This window comes from Lontra canadensis, unplaced genomic scaffold (genome assembly GCF_010015895.1).
Source record: "Lontra canadensis isolate GAN:19392208 unplaced genomic scaffold, GSC_riverotter_1.0 scaffold10, whole genome shotgun sequence".
In the NCBI taxonomy this organism is placed as follows: Eukaryota; Metazoa; Chordata; class Mammalia; order Carnivora; family Mustelidae; genus Lontra; species Lontra canadensis.
This window is the reverse complement of record NW_022631004.1, coordinates 16,151,177-16,174,039: the sequence shown is the minus strand read 5'-3', so window position 1 is coordinate 16,174,039 and position 22,863 is coordinate 16,151,177. Positions and strand designations below refer to the sequence as shown.

The following is a 22,863-nucleotide window of genomic DNA, read 5'->3' as shown; positions in this document are numbered from 1 at the left end:
TAGACAGGTTTATTCTAAAATTTATATGGAAGGCACAGGACTCAGAATAGCTAAAAACAATCTCAAAAAAGAATAAAGTGGGGAGGGTGACTCTGCCCAATATTAGGGCCTAGTATAAAGCTACAGTAACCAAGATAGTGTGGCAGAGAGATGGACACATAGATCAATGGAAGAAAATAAGAACCCAGAAGTATACCTGCACAAATGTGTCCAATTGATTTATGACAAAGGTGCAGAAGCTAGTCAGTGGAGGAAGGATTTCAACGAATGGGTGCTTTAGCAACTGGATATCCATAGGCTTAAAAAAAATGAACTTCAAACTAAATCTCAAACTTTAAACACTTAACTCAAAATGGATTGTGGACTTAAACGTAAAATGTAAAACTATAAAACTTAGGGGGAAAACAATAGGAGAAATCTTTGGGATCAAGGCTAGGCAAAAAATTCTTAGACTTCACACAAAAAGCACAATCCATTAAAGAAAAAATGATAAATTGGATCTCACCGGTATTGAAAACTTTTTTACTCTGCAAAAGACCCTACTACAAAGATTTAAAAAAAAAAAAAAAAAAAAAAAAACCTACAGTCAAGGAGAAAATATTTCCAAGCCCTATATCTGATAAAGAATTAATATTTAGAACATACAAAGAACTCACAAAACTGAACAGTAAGGAAACAAATAATTCAATTAAAAATGCCTAATGTTTTACCAAAGACATTTCATTGAAGAGGATATATAAATGACATGAAAGCACATGAAGAGATGTTCAATATCATTAACAATTAGGGAAATAAAATTCAAGCCATGATGAGACATCACTACACACCTTACCAGAATAGCTAAAAATTAACAGTGACAATATTGAATGCTAGAAAGGATGCAGAGACGTTGGAATGTAAAAATGGGATGGCTCTGTAAACACTTTGGCACTTTCTTATAAAACTAAACAAGCAACTACCATATGACCCAGCAATGCACTCTTGGGCATTTATCCCAGAGAATGCAAACTAAGTCCACATAAAAAACTGCACACAAATCCGTAGCAGATTTATTCATAACAGTCAAAAATTGGGAAGAATCCAGATATCTCTCAATGCACGAATGGTTAAACAAAATATGGTATAACCATACCATGGAATACTACTCTGCAATAAAAGGGAACAAAGAATGAACTATGTAACACTTTCAATGATTCTCCAGGGAATTAGGTTGAGAAGAGCCAATTCCCCAAAAGGTTACATGCTGTATGATTCCATTTTTATAACTTTAATGGTGTAACAAAATTACAGAATTGGAGAACATATGAGTGGTGGCCAGGTGTTAGGAATGGGCTGGCAGTGGGGAAGAAGGGGGGTGTAGCTATATATGGACAACACAGGGGTCCTTGTGCTGATAGAACTGTTCTGTACACTGAATCGATCACAGTCTATATCCTGGTTGTGATGTACAATAGATTTGCACAATGCTACCGCTGGGGAAACTGGGTGAAGGGTGTTATTTTTTATTACTGCGTGTAAATCTACAATTATCTCAAAATAAGAAATTTAATTTAAGGGTGCCTGGGTGGCTCAGTGGGTTAAAGCCTCTGCCTTCGGCTCAGGTCATGATCCCGGGGTCCTGGGATCGAGCCTCCCATTGGGCTCTCTGCTTGGCGGGGGGCTTGCTTCCCTTCCTCTCTCTCTCTGCCTGCCTCTCTGCCTACCTGTGATCTCTGTCCATCAAATAAATAAATAAAATCTTTTTTTAAAAAGATATTTAATTTAAAAAAATTTAAACAGACTAGAGGTTTCCAGCAATTCCTGGCAGACTGAAAGGTGTGGTTGAGATGAGCAAGAGGCAAGGATAGACCATGAGTGTAGCACTAGAAGTTCTGTGACTACATGTGGGGGCACCCTGGAACAGGAGAGGGCTAGGAACAGCTGGTGAGGGTTTGGTAGAGCCATGGAAGTGGGAGCAATTTGTCCTGTGAATCCCTGTGCGCCCCTTCTTCCCTCCTCTACCCAGTGTTTAGGTCAGTGTTTAAGAGGGAGAAATAGGGAAGGGCCCCAGGTAAATGATGATACCCAGACAAACTGGGGACCAGACAAGCTCTGAAGGCCGGCTGTTCTCAGCTCTGACTGTTCCCTATTCCCACTGCCAACAGTAAGGAGCACAAGTACCCACAGCTGCTCAGCCCATCTTCCAGGACTGGCTGCCCAAGCTGAGATTGGGGAAAGTCTAGAAAAGATGAACTCACAGTCGGGAACAACTAGAAATAGGAGGACTGCCAACTGGGAAAAAGACCAGAACAAGGAGCCTTTACAGCTTGGGGTTTCAGAACTAAACATTATAAGAAGAGTGACTTGATACCTTTATAGATGTAAAAGAAGGCATAACATCCATGAAACAATAGGATTTTGTTTTTTATAAAACAGACTCAAGAGGAGATCTGAAAAGTGAAGAAATGAACCATTGCCATTAAGAACTTACTAGAATGGCTCCATAGCAGAATGAAAAAAAACAGCAAAATAAGAGATTAAGGCTAAAGAATTCTTCCAGAATAGAAGATGAAATGATAAAGAGATAGAAAGTTTAAAAGTAAAAAATCATACAGAACACCTCTAGATTTACCAGCATCTAACAAATCAAAGTTAATAAAGGAGAAATAGAGATAATGATGAGGAGCCAATGTTAAAGAAAGAACATCGAAGAATTTCTTAGAACCGAAAAAAAAAAAAAAAAAAGACATGGTCTTCAGAATGAAAGGGTTACCAAGTGCTAAGCTGTATAATAATGCAGAAAATTTTTAGAGCCTCAAAATATAGAAAACAATCCCAAAAGTTATCGGAAAAGAAAAACATTATTAACAATCAAGAATCTGATCTAAAGCAGACTTCTCATCAACCTCTCTGGAAACAAGACCTTCTAGTGCTGAAAAACAAAACAGAACCAAACAAAATGGGACTTTGAATGGAGATTTCTGTACCTAGACAAATGTGCATTCAAATGTGAAGATGAAATAAAGGCATTTTTCAGATATAAAAACTTCCAGACAGAAAGTTTACCATCCTAGATCCTCTCTTAAAGAGATGACCACAAACTATATTTCACAAAAAGAAAAATGCTATGAAGTATGAAGAACAAAAACAAGCAAACTTTCTTCTATCTTCTTCATGTTTTTTGTTGTATCTTCTTTATTGAATTACATTTACTTTATGTCTTTCACTAATTGATCAGTTACTACAGCAATGGATGTTTCTGTTGAAAAGTTATTCACAATTATCAAGTTTGCCATTCATAAGAGTTTAGGGAGGAAGGTACACTGGAGAGAAATAAAATTGTGACAACATTTAAAATACTGAAGGACTCTTAGATTGTGGTTGGTTTCCTTTGATCCACAAATAACAAATAAACAAATGTCAACTCAGAAGTCAAACTGTAAACTGCTTGTGACTATGGATGACCTTGTTCTTTGCTTCTTGTGTTTTTTAGTTTCCTTTTATACATATGTTAACTTTTAAAAATCAAATTTTTAAAAACCTAAAAAAGAAGGTCAATTGGAAAACATTCTATATAGACAGTATGTAGAGTTGCCATTAGTTTTTCTGGGCAATTGGTTCATTCACTCATTCATTTATTCACTCAACACTTATTATTCACCTAGAATTCAAGAAACTCTACCCTAGACCCTGAAAGGAACACAAGGAGGAACCAAACCTAGATTCAGCTCCTAAAGGGCTCACAATTTCATGGCAATGACAGACATGAGCACAAGTAATTATGAAGCAAAATGTGTTATGAGAAGATATAAATAAAACACAAAATTGCAGAGATAGTAATGATTGCTTTTGAGCTTAGGAATCATGTAAAATTGGTTCATATGCTGATAAGTAAACTTCAACAATCCCCAATGAAATGACTTCTCTGCTATCAAGGTAAGTTTGCTATATTATTAATGATTTCTGATCAGCAGTAAGGGAGACTAAATGTTTCAAAATGTTACACCTACCCTGCCAAAGCAAAGCACAGAGTTTCACAACAGTCCAGCAACTTTGATGCTTGTTCATACTAACACAGTATTATTCAGATAATGTGGGGTTTTTACCATTGTTTTAGTTTGATTGTTACATCACTGTTGTCACAGTTACACTTTGCACAATGAGCTACATTAAATACCGGTACAACTACAATTCATTAGATTTAAGAGTCCTTTTTCATCTTAAAAGATAAATTAGAATATGCCCCTAATTGCAGCACCGCTACTTAAAAAAAAAAAAAAAAAAAAAAAAAGGCTGCAGGCCAAATCTGGCCCACAGGCCTATTTGGCCAAACTCTGGTTTACAGCAAAGGTGCTAAAACTTTTTAGTCCAGTTCATCAAATGTTAAGTGGGTCAAACAGACCTCTATGTCCTCAGAACAAACAATACCATAACTTGCCTGCCAAGCTGTACCTAGAAACCAATCCAAACGTCCTGGCAAGCATCAAAGACTCACAGGATGTTTATATTTCATGGATATGATGCTTACCATCTGCCTACCTGACCCTCTGACACCCCCCCCCCCCCCCGCTAAAGTATACATCATCACAGAAGCTACATTCTTTTCATTTTCCTTTCTGATCCAAACTCCCTACCTTAGGACGACTTCAAGGCACTGCATAACTTAACACAAACTTTATCTCCTTTGGCTAGATTTTACAAGGAAGGTATTCATAAGTCATTACCATACATATGCCGCATACCATGATTACTAAACATATCTATAGTACTACTGGAGCCAAACACTTACTAACTGATACAAAGGTTGCCTTTGTTTTATTTTGTTCTAATAAACGAAAGTACATATATACCATGGGATATTATGCAGCCATTAAAAACAACATATAAATTTTTAGCAAACTAGGGATAGAGAGGAACTTCTTCCACCTGATAAAAGAATACAGGGGCATCTGGGTGGCTCAGTGGGTTGAGCCTCTGCCTTTGGCTCAGGTCATGGTCTCAGGGTGCTGGGATCAAGCCCCGCATCAGACTCTCTGCTCAGTGGGGAGCCCGCTTCCTCCTCTCTCTCTCTCTCTCTCTCTACCTGCCACTCTGCCTACTTGTGATCTCTCTCTGTCAAATAAATAAATAAAATCTTAAAAAAAAAAAGTACAAAAAAAAAAACACCTATAGCTAATATAATTAATGGTGAGAAACTAGATGCTTTTCCATTAAAATCAGAACAAGGCAAGGATGTCCCCTCTCACTACTCCTATTCAACATCATACTTAGAAGTACTAACTAATGTAATAAGAAAAAGGAAAACCTGGGATACAGTTTGTGAAGAAAGAAATAAAACTATCTTTGCTCACAGATGACATGACTGTCTATGCAGAAAATCCCAAAAAATTAACAAACAAACAAACTCCCAGAATAAGTAAGTGATTACAGGAAGGTTATAGGATACAAGGTTAATATACAAAAGTTAACTGTTTCCTCACATGCCAGTGATGACCAACTAGAATTTGAAATTAAAAAAAAAAAAATTTACTTTAGTGCCAAAAGAAAGGAAATACTGAGGTAAATCCAGCCAAATCTAACCAAATATGTATACAATCTATATGAGGAAAACTATAAAATTCTGACGAAAGGAAATCAAGAAAAGCTAAATAAATGGAGAGTTATTCCATGTGCATGGGTAAGAAGACTCAATATTGTCAAGTTGTTAGGTCTTTCCAGCTTGATCTATAGATTCAACACAATCCCTATCAAACTCCCATTAAGTTATTTTGTGGATATTGACAAACTGATTCTAAAGTTTATACAAAGAGGGGAGGGGAAAAGGCCAGAGTTGCCAACACAATTAAAGAACAAAGCTAGAGGAGTGAAACTACCCAACTTCAAGAATTATCATAAAGCTATTATAAACAAAACAGTATGGTATCATCCCAAATGATACCATATGATATCCCAAATGATACCAAGGGAATAGACAAATGGACCAATGGAAATGAACAGAGATCCCAGAAATAGACACACACAAACATAGTCAATTAATGTCTGACAAAGACACAAAGGCCGTGCAATGGAGCAAAAACAGTCTTTTTAACAAATGGTACTGAAACAGCTGGACACTCATGTGCAAAAAATAAATAATTTTTAAAAATTTAATCTAGACCCAGATCTTACATCTTTCACAAAAACTAGTTCAAAATTTAAAATGCAAACCTACAGCTCCTGGATGGTTCAGTTGTTAAGTATCTGACTTTGGCTCAGAGTCCTGGGATCAAGCCCTGCATTGGGCTCCCCGCTCAGCAGGAAGTCTGCTTCTCTCTCTCCCACTCCCCCTGCTTGTGTTTCCTCTCTCCCTGTCTCTCTCTCTGTCAAATAAATAAAATCTTTAAAAAACTAAATAAATAAAAAATAAAATGCAAACCTATAAAACTTTCACAAAGTAACACAGGAGAAAATTTGGGTGATCTTAGGTTTGGCAATGATTTTTTAGATGCTTCACTAAAGTTCAATCCACAGAAGAAAAAACTGGTAAGTTGAACTTCATTAAAATTAAAAATGTCTGCTCTACAAAAGATACTGTCAAAAGCGTAAGAAACCAAGCCACAGATTGGGAGAAAATATTTGCAAAAGACACCCGATAAAGGACTGCTATACCAAATATATGAAGAATTCTAAAACTCAACAATAAGAAAATTATCCAATTTAAAAATGAACCAAAGTCAAGAATAGACATTTCACCAAAGAAGATATACAAATGGTAAATAAGCATATGAAAAGATGTCCATCATCATATGTCATTAGGGAATTTCAAAATAAAATAAGGCAGCACTATCTGCGTACTAAAATGGCTAAAATCCAAAATACTGACAACACCAAATGCTGACAAGGATGTAAAGCAACAGGAACTCCCATTCACTGGTGGTAAGAATACAAAATGGTATAACCACTTTGAATACAGTTTGGCAGTTTCTTATAAAATGAAACATACTCATACTACATGATCTAACAATCATGCTTCTTGGTATTCACCCAGAGAAGCTAAAAACATGTCCACATAAAATTTGTACAAGAATGTTTATAGTAGTTTTATTCATAATTACTGAAACTTTGAAGCAACCAAGATATTCTTTAGTAGGTGAATGGCTAACCAAATTGTAGTACACTCATACAGTGGAATATTATTCAGCACTGAAAAGAAATGAGCTATCAAGACAGGGAGGAACCCTCCATGCGTACTGCTAAGAGGAAGAAGCCAATCTGAAAGGATACATACTCTGTGATTCCATATATATGACATTTGTGGAAAAGCAAAACTATGAAGACAGTAAAAAGATAAGTGGTTGCCAGGGGTTCAGTAGGAAGAGAAAAATCAGCAAAACACAGGGGACTTTAAGAGCAGTAAGACTGGGGCGCCTGGGTGGCTCAGTGGGTTAAAGCCTCTGCCTTCAGCTCAGGTCATGATCCCAGGGTCCTGGGATTGAGCCCCGCATCGGGCTCTCTGCTCAGTGGGGAGCCTACTTCCTCCTCTCTCTCTGCCTGCTTCTCTGCCTATTTGTGATCTCTGTCTGTCAAATAAATATATAAAATCTTTAAAAAAAAAAAAAAAGAGCAGTAAGACTATTTTGTATGATACTCTAATGATTGGATACACATCATTATAGATTGGTCAAACACACAGAATATAAAAAATAAAAAATGAACCCTAATATAGAGTATGGGCTTTGGTTAATAATAGTGTACCAATACTGGCTCATTGACAGCAACAAATGTACCACACTACTGCTAAACATTATCAATACGAGAAACCTGGAGTGAGGGAGCATGTATATATGGGAACCCTCTGGACTTCTCACTCAGTTTTCCTACAAACCTAAAACTGCTCAAGGAAATAGTCCATTAATTTTTTAAAATACAGTATTTTGAGATATACCAGCTACTTGCAGGTATTTCCACGATGTACTAATAAGTGAGAAGAGTAAGATGCAGAGAATATAGGCTGATCCATTTTTATAATACCCCAACAATGTTTTGGACACTGGTTACTTGGAAAGTTGGGAGAAGAAAATAAAAATAATTAAAAACATACTGACCAATCCAACTTTGAGCAAAAATATAAATAAAAATCTGAGATTTAAGTAGTAAAGGCCCTGCGGCAAGGAGAAGCCATCTCATTTAGCTTGCCTGGCCTTACCACCAGCCCACTCTGGGGCAGTGAGAAGAGCCCAGTACCAGATTCACTGGGTAGATTGAGACTACTACTAACTTGAGACTCAGGGCAGAGACTGCTTATTTCCTTTCTAATTAGTGTAATGTGACCGTTTGGAGATAACAGTAGAGAATCCTCTTTTTTTTTTTTTTTTAAGAATTTTTTATTTATTTGACAGAGATCACAAGTAGGCAGAGAGGCGGGGCGGGGGGGGGGGGTTGGGGAGCAGGCTCCCTGCTGAGCAGAGAGCCCAATGCAGGGCTAGATCCCAGGACCCAGAGACCATGACCTAAGACAAAAGCAGAGGATTTAACCCACTGAGCCACCCAGGTGCCTGAGAATACTCATTTTAAAAATTATATCAACTTTGCCAACCATCCTGCAAGTTCCAAAGCAAACATATCCATAAAATGAAGCCTAGACCTCAGCTCTTTAAAGAATCTCCTTATCCTGAGAAAGAAAAAACTGTCAGGTTTTTCATGTACCAAAATAGTTCAGTCCTAAGTTCCAGCATTATATTAATAGAAATCTCTTGGTTCATTTCTTGCCCCTGGAAATTCATATTGAAATTTATACAGCTTATTCCTTAAATTGGGTGTGTGTTGCCCCAAAAGGACTGCAGGGTGACACAATCTTGTTTGCCCAACTCCTAATTTTCATCAGAAAATAATTATTCCTTTCTATTCCATTTGACAAAATAAATCCACAGAGCTTCATAGTATGAGCATAATCCTGAAGAAAAAGAAAAAAGTGTTGTTTTTCAGTTTCTTAAAATAAAAAGTTGTCTGCAAGGGGCTCCTCAAACCTTTTTTACATACGGAGGCAGTTGGGTGCAGTTTCTACTCTTGGAGGTATGCGGTCTCCCAGCAACCTGCCTCCGGTTGTCAGGGAGAGCCCCCGCCTGGGAGAGCCCCCGCCTAAGCTCGGGTTGTTATCAGGCCCACTGCAGTCCTCGGTGGGGGGAGTGGGGAGGTCTGTGCGGAGCTTCTTCAAGCCAGTGCACACATCTCGGTGTGCAAGGAATGCTAAGTGGTTAGCTAGGAACTCTGGGGACCAGCAGGAGTTGCTGCAGAGGGCTGACTGCTGGATGACGTAGCTCTTTATGAATTGGCTCCTAGGAAGAGATAAGGAAATAGAGGTTTTCAGCAATGCAGTGTTTTCTCTGGGGCTCTATTTGACAGCTGGCTACTCCATTCTGCAAACTCTAACACGGTTTTCTTTTCATCTGCTAACTACAGTACATTCAGGATTTTTTACTTTAGCTTTCATTTTCTCCAGCTGGAAAGCTATGAATTCCCTCACAGTATTTCATTTTCATGACTCTTGCCTTTTGGGTAAAATCTGTTAAAATATCATTTTTTTGTTGTTGTAGTTAGCCAAAGAATAAGTTTCAGTCTCATGTGAACAATGCTTTTTAATTTTTCACACCGCATTTGACTTAAGCCAACTATAAATTACCTAACAGCAAACTACAAATAAAAATAATCGAAGGTAAAATACAAAAAAGTTACAGAAGAAAATTCAACACTAATGTTATTACTTTGCCATGGTAACATTTTCAAAAGAATTCATTTTCTATACATGCTCCGGGAAGACAGTCAATGTTTCCCAATTTTATCCTTCATTTTTAAAAAATGTAATGATAATATATTCATTGGAACATATTGTAACTCTGCATTTCTTCCAGTTTCACTATTACCAGTCTTTCCTACATTATAATGCAAATTTAATACACTTATTCAACAACAAGCTAGTGGATCAGAAATATACCCTGCTGAGAAACACTGTAGATATCCTCACACAAAATCATACAAAAGCCCTACAGAAATATAAGGGACCGTGTTTCTCTTTATGAAGGACAATAACCTTATTTGACCTTTTGTAAGAGACCAAGCTTACAGAAGATCCCAGCTAACCCAGAAGATATGCTGGTCTTGGGTCAAGGTAAAGTCAAGCATCTGGCATTGTTAAAAAAATAAAACAAGACATTTGGCTCAAAATGGAATCACTTAGGCGGAGACCTACATCACCAAACCAAGATTTAACTTAGGTACAGTTTTGGCTCTCCCAGAAATGAAATTCTAAACCAGTCAGTCCATCAATAATTGCCTGATCAACACCAGTTAAGCAGTCTGCCATTGCCTAGGGGGACATATCCTTGTAATAACCAATGTGCTTTTTACCTAATCTAACTTCCTTGTTGCCATTCCCTTCACCTATCAAAGTCCTTCATTCTTTACAAGCTTCTTGGAGCTCCTTTCTGTCTGTTAGATTGGATGCTGCCCAATTCAAGTCAACTTTGGCTCAAAGAAACTCCAAAAATGTAACGTGCCTCAGTTTACCTTTAAACAGGATCCTGAATCAAAGTCGTCAAGTATCTATGTCACCAAAAAGGAAGAGCACTTTAGTGGGACATCCAGGAGAAAGACACCAGAAAACCAAGCAGCAGCTTAGCCATTGTAACCGAGGCCCTTGGCCCATGCCAGCAGGGCACCATACCCAGACTAAGAGTTCGGAACCACCAGGAAGAAGAACAGCAATCCCTGAGCTCCAAAGAGACTAAAGGGATTCAACTTTCACCTCCCTGAGAAGACACAGTAGAATGAAAGTGCAAAACGAGGCCCCAGAGCTATCACTACACACCAAACTCTTAAGAGCAAAGCTGAAACCACCCCCACAAGGTAGCATGGAAGGGGAAGAACTGAGCTGAGCCTTGGAAGATCCAAGAAGATTTAGATGGGCTGTGAGGAAGAAAGCAAACGTCCTAGAAGGAAGGAACAAAGAGCAGAGTCGGGGCGGGGTAGGAGGGGGGCGTACAGAGATCAGAACAGCGAGGTTAGCAGCAAGGTAGAGGAAGTTTCTAACTCCAGAATGAAGAGTGTCATCATGTTAGCTAGGGTGCAACAGAAGTTACTCAAATCAAACGGCTGCAAGCTATCAGTAGAAGGGAGGAGAGGGGAAAGACAAAAGCAGGGAAGGAACGTGTTCTGTTTTTGAAAACTGGCAGTTCCTGCCAAGGAGATGAGCTAGGTAGGTGTCTGCCTGATAGCCCCATGCACAAGCCAGCTGGAGTGGGCTGGGAGCTGAGGACTTGTGCAGAAGCCCCCACACTGTCCTGAGTCACCTTTAGCTCATTATAATACTAGGATCTCCTCCTATGAGTGGAGCTTCCTGCCATTTTTTGAGCAATGTGTGCGCTAGCATGTTGACATGCTAGGCATGAGCAATTGAACCAAAGGCCTAAGAAGAGAAGAAGTGTAAGTTCCTTAATGAATATGCAAGCTGCCTGCTCCCACCCTCAATACACTGAATAAAAGCTTCCTGGGCTAACCCCATGGGGAGGCAATGCTATCTCCTTGTCTCCTTACTTAACAGTTCTTCACGCTCAACACTTCCTTGGGTTGTGTTCAATTTGATGCACCCGAGTTCATGCCGATTTGATGCACAGTCACGCTGATCACTACAGTCACCATTATTTCCCAAGCAGTGATAGTACAAAATTTAAGGTTTAAACAGATGTTTGACAGTGGTGATCACAGCAGACTGAGGAGAATGAAGGCAGAGACCAAGCGAAGTGTGATGGTTATTTTATGTGTCAGCTTGACTGAGCTAAGGGATGCCCAGATGGCTAGTAAGACCTTATTTCAGGGTGTGCCTGTGAAGGTACTTCTGGATGAGATTAGCATTGGAATGGGTACACTGGGTAAAAAAGATGATGCCCGTCAGGTTGGGGAGGCCCCATCCAATCTGATCAGATTAGAACAAAAAGGTAGAAAAAGGGTAAACGTGCTCTCTCTGCTTGAACTGGGGCTTCCATCTCCTAATGCCCTCAGACCTTAAGACTTGGGACTAGGACTTACACCACTCGCTCCCCCAGTTCTCAGACCTTCAGATCTAGACTAGAACCACATCACCAGCTATCCTGGGCCTCCAGTTTACAGAGGGCAGATCCTGGACTTCTCAGCTTCCATTACCATGTGAGCCAATCCCTCATAATGAATTTCTACCTATATATCTATATAGACATCTATAGATATATCTATATGTCTATATAGATATATATAGACATATAGATATATGTCTATATATAGACATATAGACATATAGATATATAGATATCCCACTGCTTATGTTTCTCTGGAGAACCCTCGCTAATAGAGAAGACAAGGAACAATCCAGACTTATTGGAAGAGGGACATATTAAATACAAAGCCAGGTTCAAAAATGAAATACACCTAAGGTTTGGGGGACTTGAGGGTGTAGCAGTGCCACTGACCGAAATGGAGAAATTAAAATATGTAACCAATGTTTTGAGGGCAAAATGGTAAGTCTGATTTTAGAAGTTTAGAACCATTCTAAACTTCTGAACTTCACAACCTAGAAGTTTATGGGAAAATGGAAATGGAAAAGCAGAACTCTTGCAAGATGAGATCTAGATGTCAGGAGCCATCCGCAGGCTAGAGCGGTTGGAAAGAAGCTAGCCATGAAAAGAGGGGTAGAAAGAGCAAAGCAGCAGTAAAAGGAGGGAAGTGAAGGGGGCAATGCCAGCAAATGCCAATTCTGCTTATTCAAAGATAAGACCTTTGTCAGATATCACCAACCTCTTACTAACTCTTAGCTTAGATACAAGTTTAAAAAAAGGAGCCACTAAATCATGACAAACCCAGGGCCAGCAGAAGTCTGCTGTAACGAAATCTCTGGGAAGCCTGGTAGAAACTTGGTTCTAGACTGATGCTCTGAACTCAGGAAAGAGAAACAGCATATAAGAAAACTGCCATCGTGTAACAGGGTAGATGGGACACTCAAGTATGGCCAACTCCTCATCACATACATTTCCATTTGGCTGCAAAAATTCTATCCAACTAATAAAGTTTTCTGGTATGGGAGGAAAATCCATTAACATTTTGGAAACCAGCAAACATTGACAATCCCAAGGCCCCGAATCCCTACCCTTCCTGTCTTCTTCAGTACACTGTTCTCTCCATTTTGCATTCAGACATTAATTGACTACCTACTATGTGCCATTATACATAATATGTGGATGTCTATTACATACGCTACTGCTCATAGGGGTCCACCTCTCAGAGCTCACAACCTAATATGCAACAGTCATTCCGCAAGTATTTACCGTCAGTCTGCTGTGTTTCAGGAGCAACGAATAAGCCAACTCCTGCCCTTAAGTAGTCTGCAGTCCAATGCTACATTTTCACAAAACATTAGATGCCTTATGCTCTCAGACAAACTGGGAATTTATGATGGAAGACGGATGAAAGAACAGGACACAGAGGATCCACAACTTTCACTCAGCATGCACTGACACTCTGAATCCATCTTTTGCAGAATTCAGCCTCTCATACTTCAGCAGAGTTTGAAGATTTTGGCTGGTGCAAGATGACCGGACCAGCCACCTGCTATGGCATGAGAAGACATCTGACCATCTACCAAGGCAGCAGGGGTGATGGTTGGCAAGACACTGGGATCTATGAAGGGGGAGACCAAGCCCAGCAAAGAGGCTCCTCTCTGGTTCTTGCTAAGGGCATGGAGCCCACTGGCTCTCTTGGGGCCCATGTCACAGCCTGATGTCTCCTCATCCAAACAGCTTCCCATTTCTCACCTCAGCTGTCCTTACTCTCCTCCCTCCCCCAGCTGAAGTAGGGACTCACCCCTGATCCTGAAAGAAGCAGGCCAGGGTCCCCCATGGACTGTGCTGAGCAGACGCCTCTTTCCCAACCACTGCTGCAGATTCCTAGCAAGTCCCTGCTTAGAGATTTAAAGATGAGGAGATCCTCATCATTCATCCTGGCCAACAGAAAAGTTTACTACCGGTGACAAAAGTAATTGAGAAGAAAGTCTGAAATCAGCCCAAATCTATTACTATTAGTGAAAAACCAATTTTGAATATATACCCCAGGGACAAAAGATCAGCTATGTTAGCTTCTCTGTATCACAATGGCTAGAAAAGGTCAAACAAAAAGACCACCTTCAACCAGCATTAGTCATACTTTTCCCAATACCCACAAACCATAAATGAGTGCCTGATGTGGGCAGTGTCCTCCATGAAATACTACAGACTAAAAGATAAAACAGTATCCACCATAGCCAGCCCCTCCCTTCAAGGAGTAAAGGATGGCTCCTCCCTCTGGACAGCCACATTTCAAGGGAGCTGCCCTTCATATGAGGAGATAAGACAGATTTAACAACCTGGGTAGCAGCACAACATCTAAGTAACAATGCAAAATCCAAGAGGAGGATTCATGAAACTGTATATCATTACTTGTCCAGAAGAAAAGAAAGAGATTGGGGCCCATGGGTGGTTCAGTTGGTTAAGCATCTGCCTTCAACTCAGGTCATGATCCCAGGATCCTGGAATCAAGCCTGCATCATGCTCAGTGGGGAGCCTGCTTCCCCCTCTCCTCCTGCTTGTGTTCTCTCTGTGTCAAATAAATAAAATCTTGAAAGAAAGAAAAAGAAAGAAAGAAAGAAAGAAAGAAAGAAAGAAAGAAAGAAAGAAAGGGAAAGAAAGAAAGAGAAAGAAAGAAAGAAAGAAAGAAAGAGGAAGGAAGGGGAGGGGAAGGAGGGAAGGAAGGAAGGGAGGTAGGAAGGGAGGGAAGAAGGGAGGAAGGGAGGGAGGAAGGAAAAGGAAGGAAGAAAGAAAGGAAGAAAGAGAAAGAAAGAAAAGGGAAGAGAAGAGAATCAGGTTGGAGAGAAAAGGGATGCATTTATAGGAGAAACAGAATCCAGTCAGGGCAAGTTTTGAGGATGAGGTATGATAAGAATATATGAAAGGGGAGCCTGGGTGACTCAGTGGGTTAAAGCCTCTGCCTTCAGCTTAGGTCATGGTCTCAGGGTCCTGGGATCGAGCCCCGCATCAGGCGCTCTGCTCAGTAGGGAGCCTGCTTCCCCCCTCCTCTCTGCCTGCCTCTCTACCTACTTGTGATCTCTCTCTCTCTCTCTCTCTCTGTCAAATAAATAAATAAAATCTTTAAGAAAAAAAAAAAGAATATATGGAAAATAGTATTTTACCTAAGCAGGCATTTAACAGACATATAATGAATGACTAAATGAAAACACTGGCAATGTGGAACCCACTTGGGTAGAATCACATGAGCAACTCCAGACGCAAAACACTGAAACACATGTTAGTCAGAGGGTGGGATTCTATAGGGGCACAGCAGGAAGAAAGGCTGGGAAGGTAAGGACCAGATCATGGGGGGTATGGAATACCCTTATCCTAGGGACTTCAGGGAAACACTGAGGGTTCTGAAACAGAGGATAAAATAAAGAGCTTGAAACAAGATGCAAAGAGGAGAAATAATAGTTCTGTGTCCTCCAATTTAGAAATTAATCACACATTGGGGAAAATTTTTCTAAAAGGAAAATTGTTTTCTATCATTTTCTTTTCAAAGTCTATGTACATCACTCAAAATAAAAGAAACACACATAATGCCTTCTACATAATAGTGGAAGGAATTTGTCCCCAAAGATCTTTTCTTTGTATAAATGATGCCACCACAATTGATGCTTCAATAAAAATGAATATTTATGAAATGTAAAATGACTTGGATTAACTTATTCCAATTTCACCCTCTAAATTTAGATTTTTTAAATCATGCCAAAATGTAGATTTTGATTACAAAAGCAAGTTGGGGAAGAAAAAAAGACTTACTTGACAAGAAAAAGAGAGCAAAATTTAAAAAAGGATAAGAACTTGAAATAGGGATGACAAAAGATGATAGAAAGGTGGTCAATTAAACTAAAAACCACAGAAAGAGATCATCCTCACAGCAGTGTTATTTAACTCAATAATGCAGTCATGTTACAAGAATCACGTTACAAGAAAGCATGAAGGAAAGTCTCCCACTTGTGTGTCCCATCCACCTTCGGCAACCCGCACAGCCCTCTCCCCAGCTATTAGCTTCTTAGCTAACCTTTCAAAGTTTCTTTGTGCATACATCTTATTATTTTCCTCCCTGTTCACACAAAAATTAGCATACCATATTAACACTGTTCCGACCCTGCCTTTTTCACGTAACACTATATTTGGCAATCTCTCCATACCCATTCATATAGGTTTTCCACGCTCTTTTTTACAGCTGCATATTCCATTGTGAGGACGAACCATGATTTATTTAACTAGCCCCTATTGATGGGTATTTGGGTCGTTTCCAATCTTCGGTTACTGCAAACAAAGCTGCAGTGAATAACCTGGGATAGTCATCATTTGGCATGCGTGCAAGTGTATCTGTAGGATAAATTCCCAGAATTGAATTCCTGGGTCAAAAGGTATATGCATTTAAATTTTTTATAGATATTGCCAAATTGCCTTCCGTAAGAGTGGAGCCAATTTACACTCTTGCCAGCAATGTACAAGAGTGCCTTTTTCCTTAAGGATTTACCAACAGAATGTACCATCAAAGTTCTGGATTTTTGCCAATCTGAAAAATGAAAAATGGTGTTTGCATCCTCCTCATTATGAGTGAGGTTGAGCACCCCTTTATATGTTTAAGAGCCATTGTACTTGCTTTTCTGTAAACTAACTGTTCATAACCTTGCCTATTTTTCTAATGGATGTTGGTGTTTTCTTATTAATTTCTAGGAGCTTCTTACGTATTAGGCAGAATAGTCCTTCACTTGTAAGTTGCAAATATTTACCCCAGTCTGCCTTTTGATTTTGCTTACGGTAATTTTTTCCATGAGAAGATTTTTACTTTGATGTGATCTAATTTATCAGTTTTTTTAAGTCTTCTGATTTTCAGGTCATAGACTATAAAGGAAATCTCCCTTTCTCACACTTGAATTGGTTCATTTTCACATGTAACTAAGTGAAAAAAAAACAGTAGAATACAGTAGTAAAAATCACAAACTCTAGAGCCAGACAGCCCACATTCATGTCCCAGCTCCATGACTTATTAGCTATATGACCTTGGATAAGTCACCAAACCCATAAGGGCTTCAGTTTCCATATCAACAAAGGGGGTTAATAATAATTACTAACCCAGGGGGTTACTATGAGGATTAAATATCTTAGTAAATATAAAGTAGTTACTAGAGTGCCTGATTTACAGTACACACCCAATTAGCATGAGCTATTATCATCAAATATCTGTTTGGGAACTTATTCTGGTTTACAATGTAAAGTACAGATCCAACTTTTTTTTTCCTTATGGCTACCCAGTTTTCCCATAGCTATTTATTATTGAATGGTCCATCTTTTCCCCACTGATTTGAGATATCGCCTTTATGATATACTACATTTCCATACATATTTAAGAATTTCTGATCTTTCTGTTCTATCCCATGGACCTATTCGTGGACCAGTATCACACTGATTAAGTTATGAAGCTTCACTTTTACTGTGTGGTAGGGCCAGCTGCCCCTCTTTGCTCTTCTTTTCTTTTTTTTAAGATTTTATTTATTGATTTGACAGAGAGATCACAAGTAGGCAGAGAGGCAGAGAGAGGGGGAAGCAGGCTCCCCTGCGAGCAGAGAGCCCGATGCGGGGCTTGATTCCAGTACCCTGAGATCATGACCTGAGCCGAAGGCAGAGGCTTTAACCCACTGAGCCACCCAGGTGCCCCAACCCTCTTTGCTCTTCTTTGACGTCACCATAACTCTTCCTGTTTACTTTCCATATGATTTTTTTTTAATTAGTGTGCCTGGTTCTAGAATAAAACAAAAAAAATATTAGTACTTTTATTAAAACCATGTTACCTTGATAAATTAACTTACAGGGAGAATTGATATAAGTTTTCTGTTCACTCCTCCTATCCAAGAACTTAGTATGTCTTTACCATTTGTGCAAGTCTTCTTTTGTGTCTTTCAGTAGCATTTGGAAGTTTTCTTCACATAGGTCTTGCCTATTTCTTGCCAAGTTAATACATAAATTTTAACTTTTGTCATTGCTGTTATAAATGGGGTGTGTTCTTTCATTATATTTTCTAACAAGTTGTTTGCATAGAGGAAAGCTACTGGTTGTTGTCTAGTAAGTTGATACCTTACTATTAATTCTCTTGGATTCTCCAGGTATATAACGTCCTGATCTACAAACTAGTGGCAGTTTTACATTCTCTTTTCCAATTTGTACATCTCTAATTGTCTTCTCCTATCTGACTACATTAGCTACCACTTATAAAATAATGTTAAATAACAACCAATCACCCAGAGTAGGCCTAGTCATGCTTTGATCCACTTTAAGCAGTCTTGGAAAAGCTTCACATAAAAGAAGTCTGAAGGTGTGAATCTTCTTGAATCTTAGTAAAAATCTACTAAGACACAAGTTATAAAAAGATGAAAATTTTCTCAACACCAAAAAATAATAATCCAATTGTAAACGGGCACAAGACAGGAACAACATTTCTCCAAGAAGACATACAGATTGCCAAGAGACCCATGAAAAGATGCTCAGCATCCCTCATCATCAGGAAGTGCAAATCAAAACCACAATGAGATACCACCTCATACCTGTTGGAATGGCTAAACACAAAAACAACAAGTGTTGGTGAAGATGTGGAGAAAAAGGAACCCTCATGTACTGTTGATGGGAATGCAAAGTGGTGCAGCCACTGTGGAAAACAGTATGGAGATTCCTCAAAAAATTAGAAATAGGGACTCCTGGGTGGCTTACTTGGTTAAGCATCTGATTAAGATTGGTTAAGCCAATAGATATTGGCACAGGTCATGATCTCAGGGTTTTGAGTAGCAGAAGTGGCCTGTGAAGTTGTCTGAACATGATGCTTTGAGAGGAGGCAACTCTTTGATGACTTCATTTCTTCTAGAAAAAATCATTCTGTTATTTCCAAAACAGAATGGGATCTTTCTTGTATCAATCTGGGTCAATTATACTTGCCTAAAAATTATCTATTCCATCCAAATTTTCAAATTTATTTTCAAAGAGTTAAATAGTCTCTTAGGATTCCTTAAGTTTTCTACTTCTATTACTCCCCCTTCTCAGTTCTTATTTTGTGTATTTGTATTTTATTCCTTTTTTATTAGATAGCTACAGTGTATAAATTTCATTATTACAGCACAATTATTTTTCAAGAAGCCACTTTTGGGATTACTCATATTGTTCTATTGTTTTTCTATTTATATTTAAAGTTCTTAAAAGAGTACACCAGGAGCAGGTGTTCTACATCTCTTCCATTCTTCAGAAAAAAAAAAAAAAAAAACACAAGTAATACAGTGAACACTACCTAAGACTATAAGCCCAGGAAATCAGAGATTAAATATGAGCTGTCAATGTTATCTTGAATGATATCACCAAATCCCAAACACCTGATCAAAAAAGCAGATTTGCAATATTTCCAAAATGCAAGAAAATAAAAATTTTAAAGGTGCCACTCAAAATAAAAACTGGGCTTTTACGGGAATTAATTCACTGGAAATAAGGTTAGTTCTAACTATAATAAACTTACATTTCAACAACATGGGTTTTCACTATAAGGTTTTCATTATAAGCCTTCCACCTCCTGCCTATCTCTAGCAATTAATTGCCCACCAATTCAGTTCAACAAGCATGAATTACACTCTTCCCTCAGTCCCAAAGTTCTCTGAGTATTGGTTTATAGACAGGCACTGAAACAGAGAGAGACCACCTCCACATACAAGAACAGGCAAACTATGTATGCCCTGCCAGCCAGCCGGTGCTGTCCAGGACTGCCCATGAACCTGAACACAGTGTGCTTCAAAGGAGCCAGTCCACTCCAAGTTTAGTTGTGACCAATCACCCAGAACAGGACTATTCATCTTTTCATTCACTATAGGTAGCCTGGGAGAAATTAAACATTACAGAAATTTGAAGGATTGAATCTTACCCTCTCACAAAGTTGAAATCTACTATTAGGCCACAATTTATAAAAGGGTGTAAGTTTCCTTAGGAGTACCAAAAAAAAAGGATTAAAGCTACCATGATAACTCCTCACACCAAAAGTATTGGTAATAGAGCACAAAGACAGAGCTTAGTACTGGGCTGAAGCAAAGACACTAAACAGGGCTTAACTTCTAAGATGATGCTTCTGTCACAGAACTTTTGAAAGTCAGGGTATGATTAACAAGAGGGAGATAATGAGGAGAAGTGAAGGGCTGCTAAACAGATTGGAGGCTGGGACAGAGAGGAATTTGACTTTCAAAACAGTAATATTAAGTCCATAAGCTTCAAGCTTACAGCCACCAAAACCTACCAAGGAGGTAAAAATCCCCATTTCTGGGGCTAGTCAGAACCTTCACCAACCTGCCAGGGGAAGAGTTGTACCAGGAGTGGGGATTGGAAAGGCCACAATCTAAAACTGAAATTTTGGGGAGGAAAAGAGTTACAACAGCTGAGCAATAAGGACATATGCATTGCATATGCATATGCATTGTAGGCTTGGCCCTCCACCAAAAAAAAAATCAGTTTACTGGTCCAGATACAGAGATGTATGCATGGCTATATAAAAAGAGCCTGGAAGAGAACCAAACCCCGAGGTTTTCCATTAGAGTTACCAGGTGGATGTGACAAATAAATCATTGGTTCATTTCTGCCATGTTGGTTAATCTTTTACCAAAAATATCATTTATGTATCAGGTAAGTGATTGGGAAGACTTTGATTGAGATTAGGCAGAACTAAATTTTGGTCAAAGTTGATCTTGAACCAGTTTGCAAATCTGATCAAGATTTTTGTGTTCAAAAAAAAAAAAGATTTTTGTGTTCATTTGTTGTTTTTTAGATGTCTGGGAGGGCATATCAAAGAGACTGTGGTGTGTAAAGAAGTTTATTACAAGCTGAGGGTGTTCAGCATTGAAAAAGCACTGCCTGTAAGTAGCCATTTATGAATACTGGTTTGTAAAAGAGAATTTATTTTTAAGTTTAAAACTCATTCTCTGAATTTGAATCAAAAATAAACTTTTAGGGCTGCCCTGAGTTGGAGTTGAAGTAGAGGGGGGACATAGGACGCAAAACTGCTAATGTAGATGGAGCAACAAGTTACAGAGTCCGTTTCCAAACTGCCCCACGTCCAAAACACCTCTACCTTTTCCAATCTCATACTGATAACCCAGTATTGTGTATGATATTTTCACCTCACTATGACCTCCTCCTATAACTCAATAATTCTTTAAGGGAAAGAAAAACAGAATTCCTAGGAATTTTTAAATGCAGGATTTATCTTGGCATTGAGCCATATGTAAAAGTCTAATCACCGTTTAATCCTCCAACAGCTCCAAAGCAATGGTTTACAAACTATGGAGTACATTAGAATCGCCCAGAGGGTTTGTTTAAAACACCAATTGTAGGGACCACGCTTTGAGAAGCACTGCACCAAGATAATGGCAATGGTCCCTTGGTTGGTGGACCTGGGCTGTCTGTGAACTGCTACAGGTCTACGACAGATATTGAGGCTTAAGCTTTATCCAAATTACTTTTAGAGTAGTTTAACATTACTGGGCACCCAAGCATATGATGATTTTTCTGGCTTTTTTTCTTTTTCTGTATTTTCCAAAAGAGTTGGTATGAGATTAGAAAATCATTTTAAGTTTGTAAAGCACAGCTCTAAAGCGGACACTTCCGACTACTGATACACATGGGCAGACCCGCGAGCACTGGGCCAGGGACACCTCTTGCCAATTGGGAGAAACCGGGAACTCAGGGAGGATAGTGGAAGCCTGAGGATAATTCTTGCAACTGGTACAGTGGTCTGAGATACAATTCCAAAACTGCAGTTTTTATCGTTCTGCATCACTGCATTGCTTCCAGTGACAACACAACACGGCACCATCGCGGCAACCGGCCAATATCCCAGCCGATCGTACCCCAGAGAAAGAAAAGGGAGGCACAGAAGCCGGCACTGGGGGCACACACACCTGTGAGAAAGAGCGGAAATCGGGTCAGCGCTTTCCCTACCCAAAGTTTGGAGCCGCCGATGTATTCGCACTCTAGGTGACTTATATCAACATACTAGATCCCATCAAAGTGCTCCGTGCTGTTTTAGGGGGTAAGAAGCCAAACAAAGAAGAAGCTACAACCCACCCGCCCCGGTCGGAGCCTCTCCGCGCCTGCGCAGACCCCAGCCTAAGTAGCCACCGGAGGCGGGTCCTCAGCTCTCTTCCGGGCGGGCGGAGGACGCGCAGCCGCCGGGCTATGACGCGCATGCGCCATGACGATACCCGAGCCTTCTGCGCGTGCCCGCGTCCTTACCCGCCACGGGGATCGGCTCCTTCCGGCCCGGCAAGGCCTCCTGCGGGCTGACGATTTTAGAGGCGGAGTCGCCCATTCTCGAGCTGGGAAAGAGACTGTGGAAGAGGTGGCTAGACCTCGTGGCGGCTGAGAGCATGGGCGGGCCGCTGGCCGACGGGCCGCCAAACGGAACGGCGCGGTCGAGAGCGGAGCCGCCGCTGCAGAGTGGGCAGCGGGACCGGCGTGCACTGGGCCGCGCTCCGGGCGGGGTCCGCTGAGGCCGCGTGCGCTGCGGACTGTGGCCGCTGCCGCCCGGGAACAGAGGTTACCCAAGGCTTGGGCCAGACCGGCAGTGACTGAGGGCGTGTTCTCACCCCTGGGTGGGAGGGGAGACGGCGGAGGTGCCTGGTCCAAGGAGGCAACAGAGAGTATTTCTGGTTTGGCTTTGGTGCAAAGTTTCCAGGCAGAGAACAGGTACACTAATTGCGATACGAAGTACATGCAGCGGCAGAGGACAGTAATAATAATAATGCCT

The 22,863-nt window shown here is 40.0% G+C and overlaps 1 protein-coding gene across 2 annotated transcripts in view; it reads right to left on the bottom strand.

Moving 5' to 3' along the window:
* MSRA (methionine sulfoxide reductase A) overlaps nt 1–22,623 on the bottom strand; it is a 419,310-nt gene extending 396,687 nt beyond the window's left edge. Inside the window, exons 1-2 of one of the 2 annotated variants that reach the window (XM_032855725.1) lie at nt 22,350–22,623; nt 20,359–20,457 (exon numbers count right to left, since the gene is read on the bottom strand). In XM_032855725.1, coding sequence (XP_032711616.1) covers nt 20,359–20,457; nt 22,350–22,485 — 235 coding nt within the window. In that variant the 5' untranslated portion in view covers nt 22,486–22,623. The remainder of the gene's footprint in view (nt 1–20,358; nt 20,458–22,349) is intronic. The other variant, XM_032855726.1, reaches the window with a different exon arrangement.
* Between the last annotated feature and the right edge of the window lie 240 nt (nt 22,624–22,863).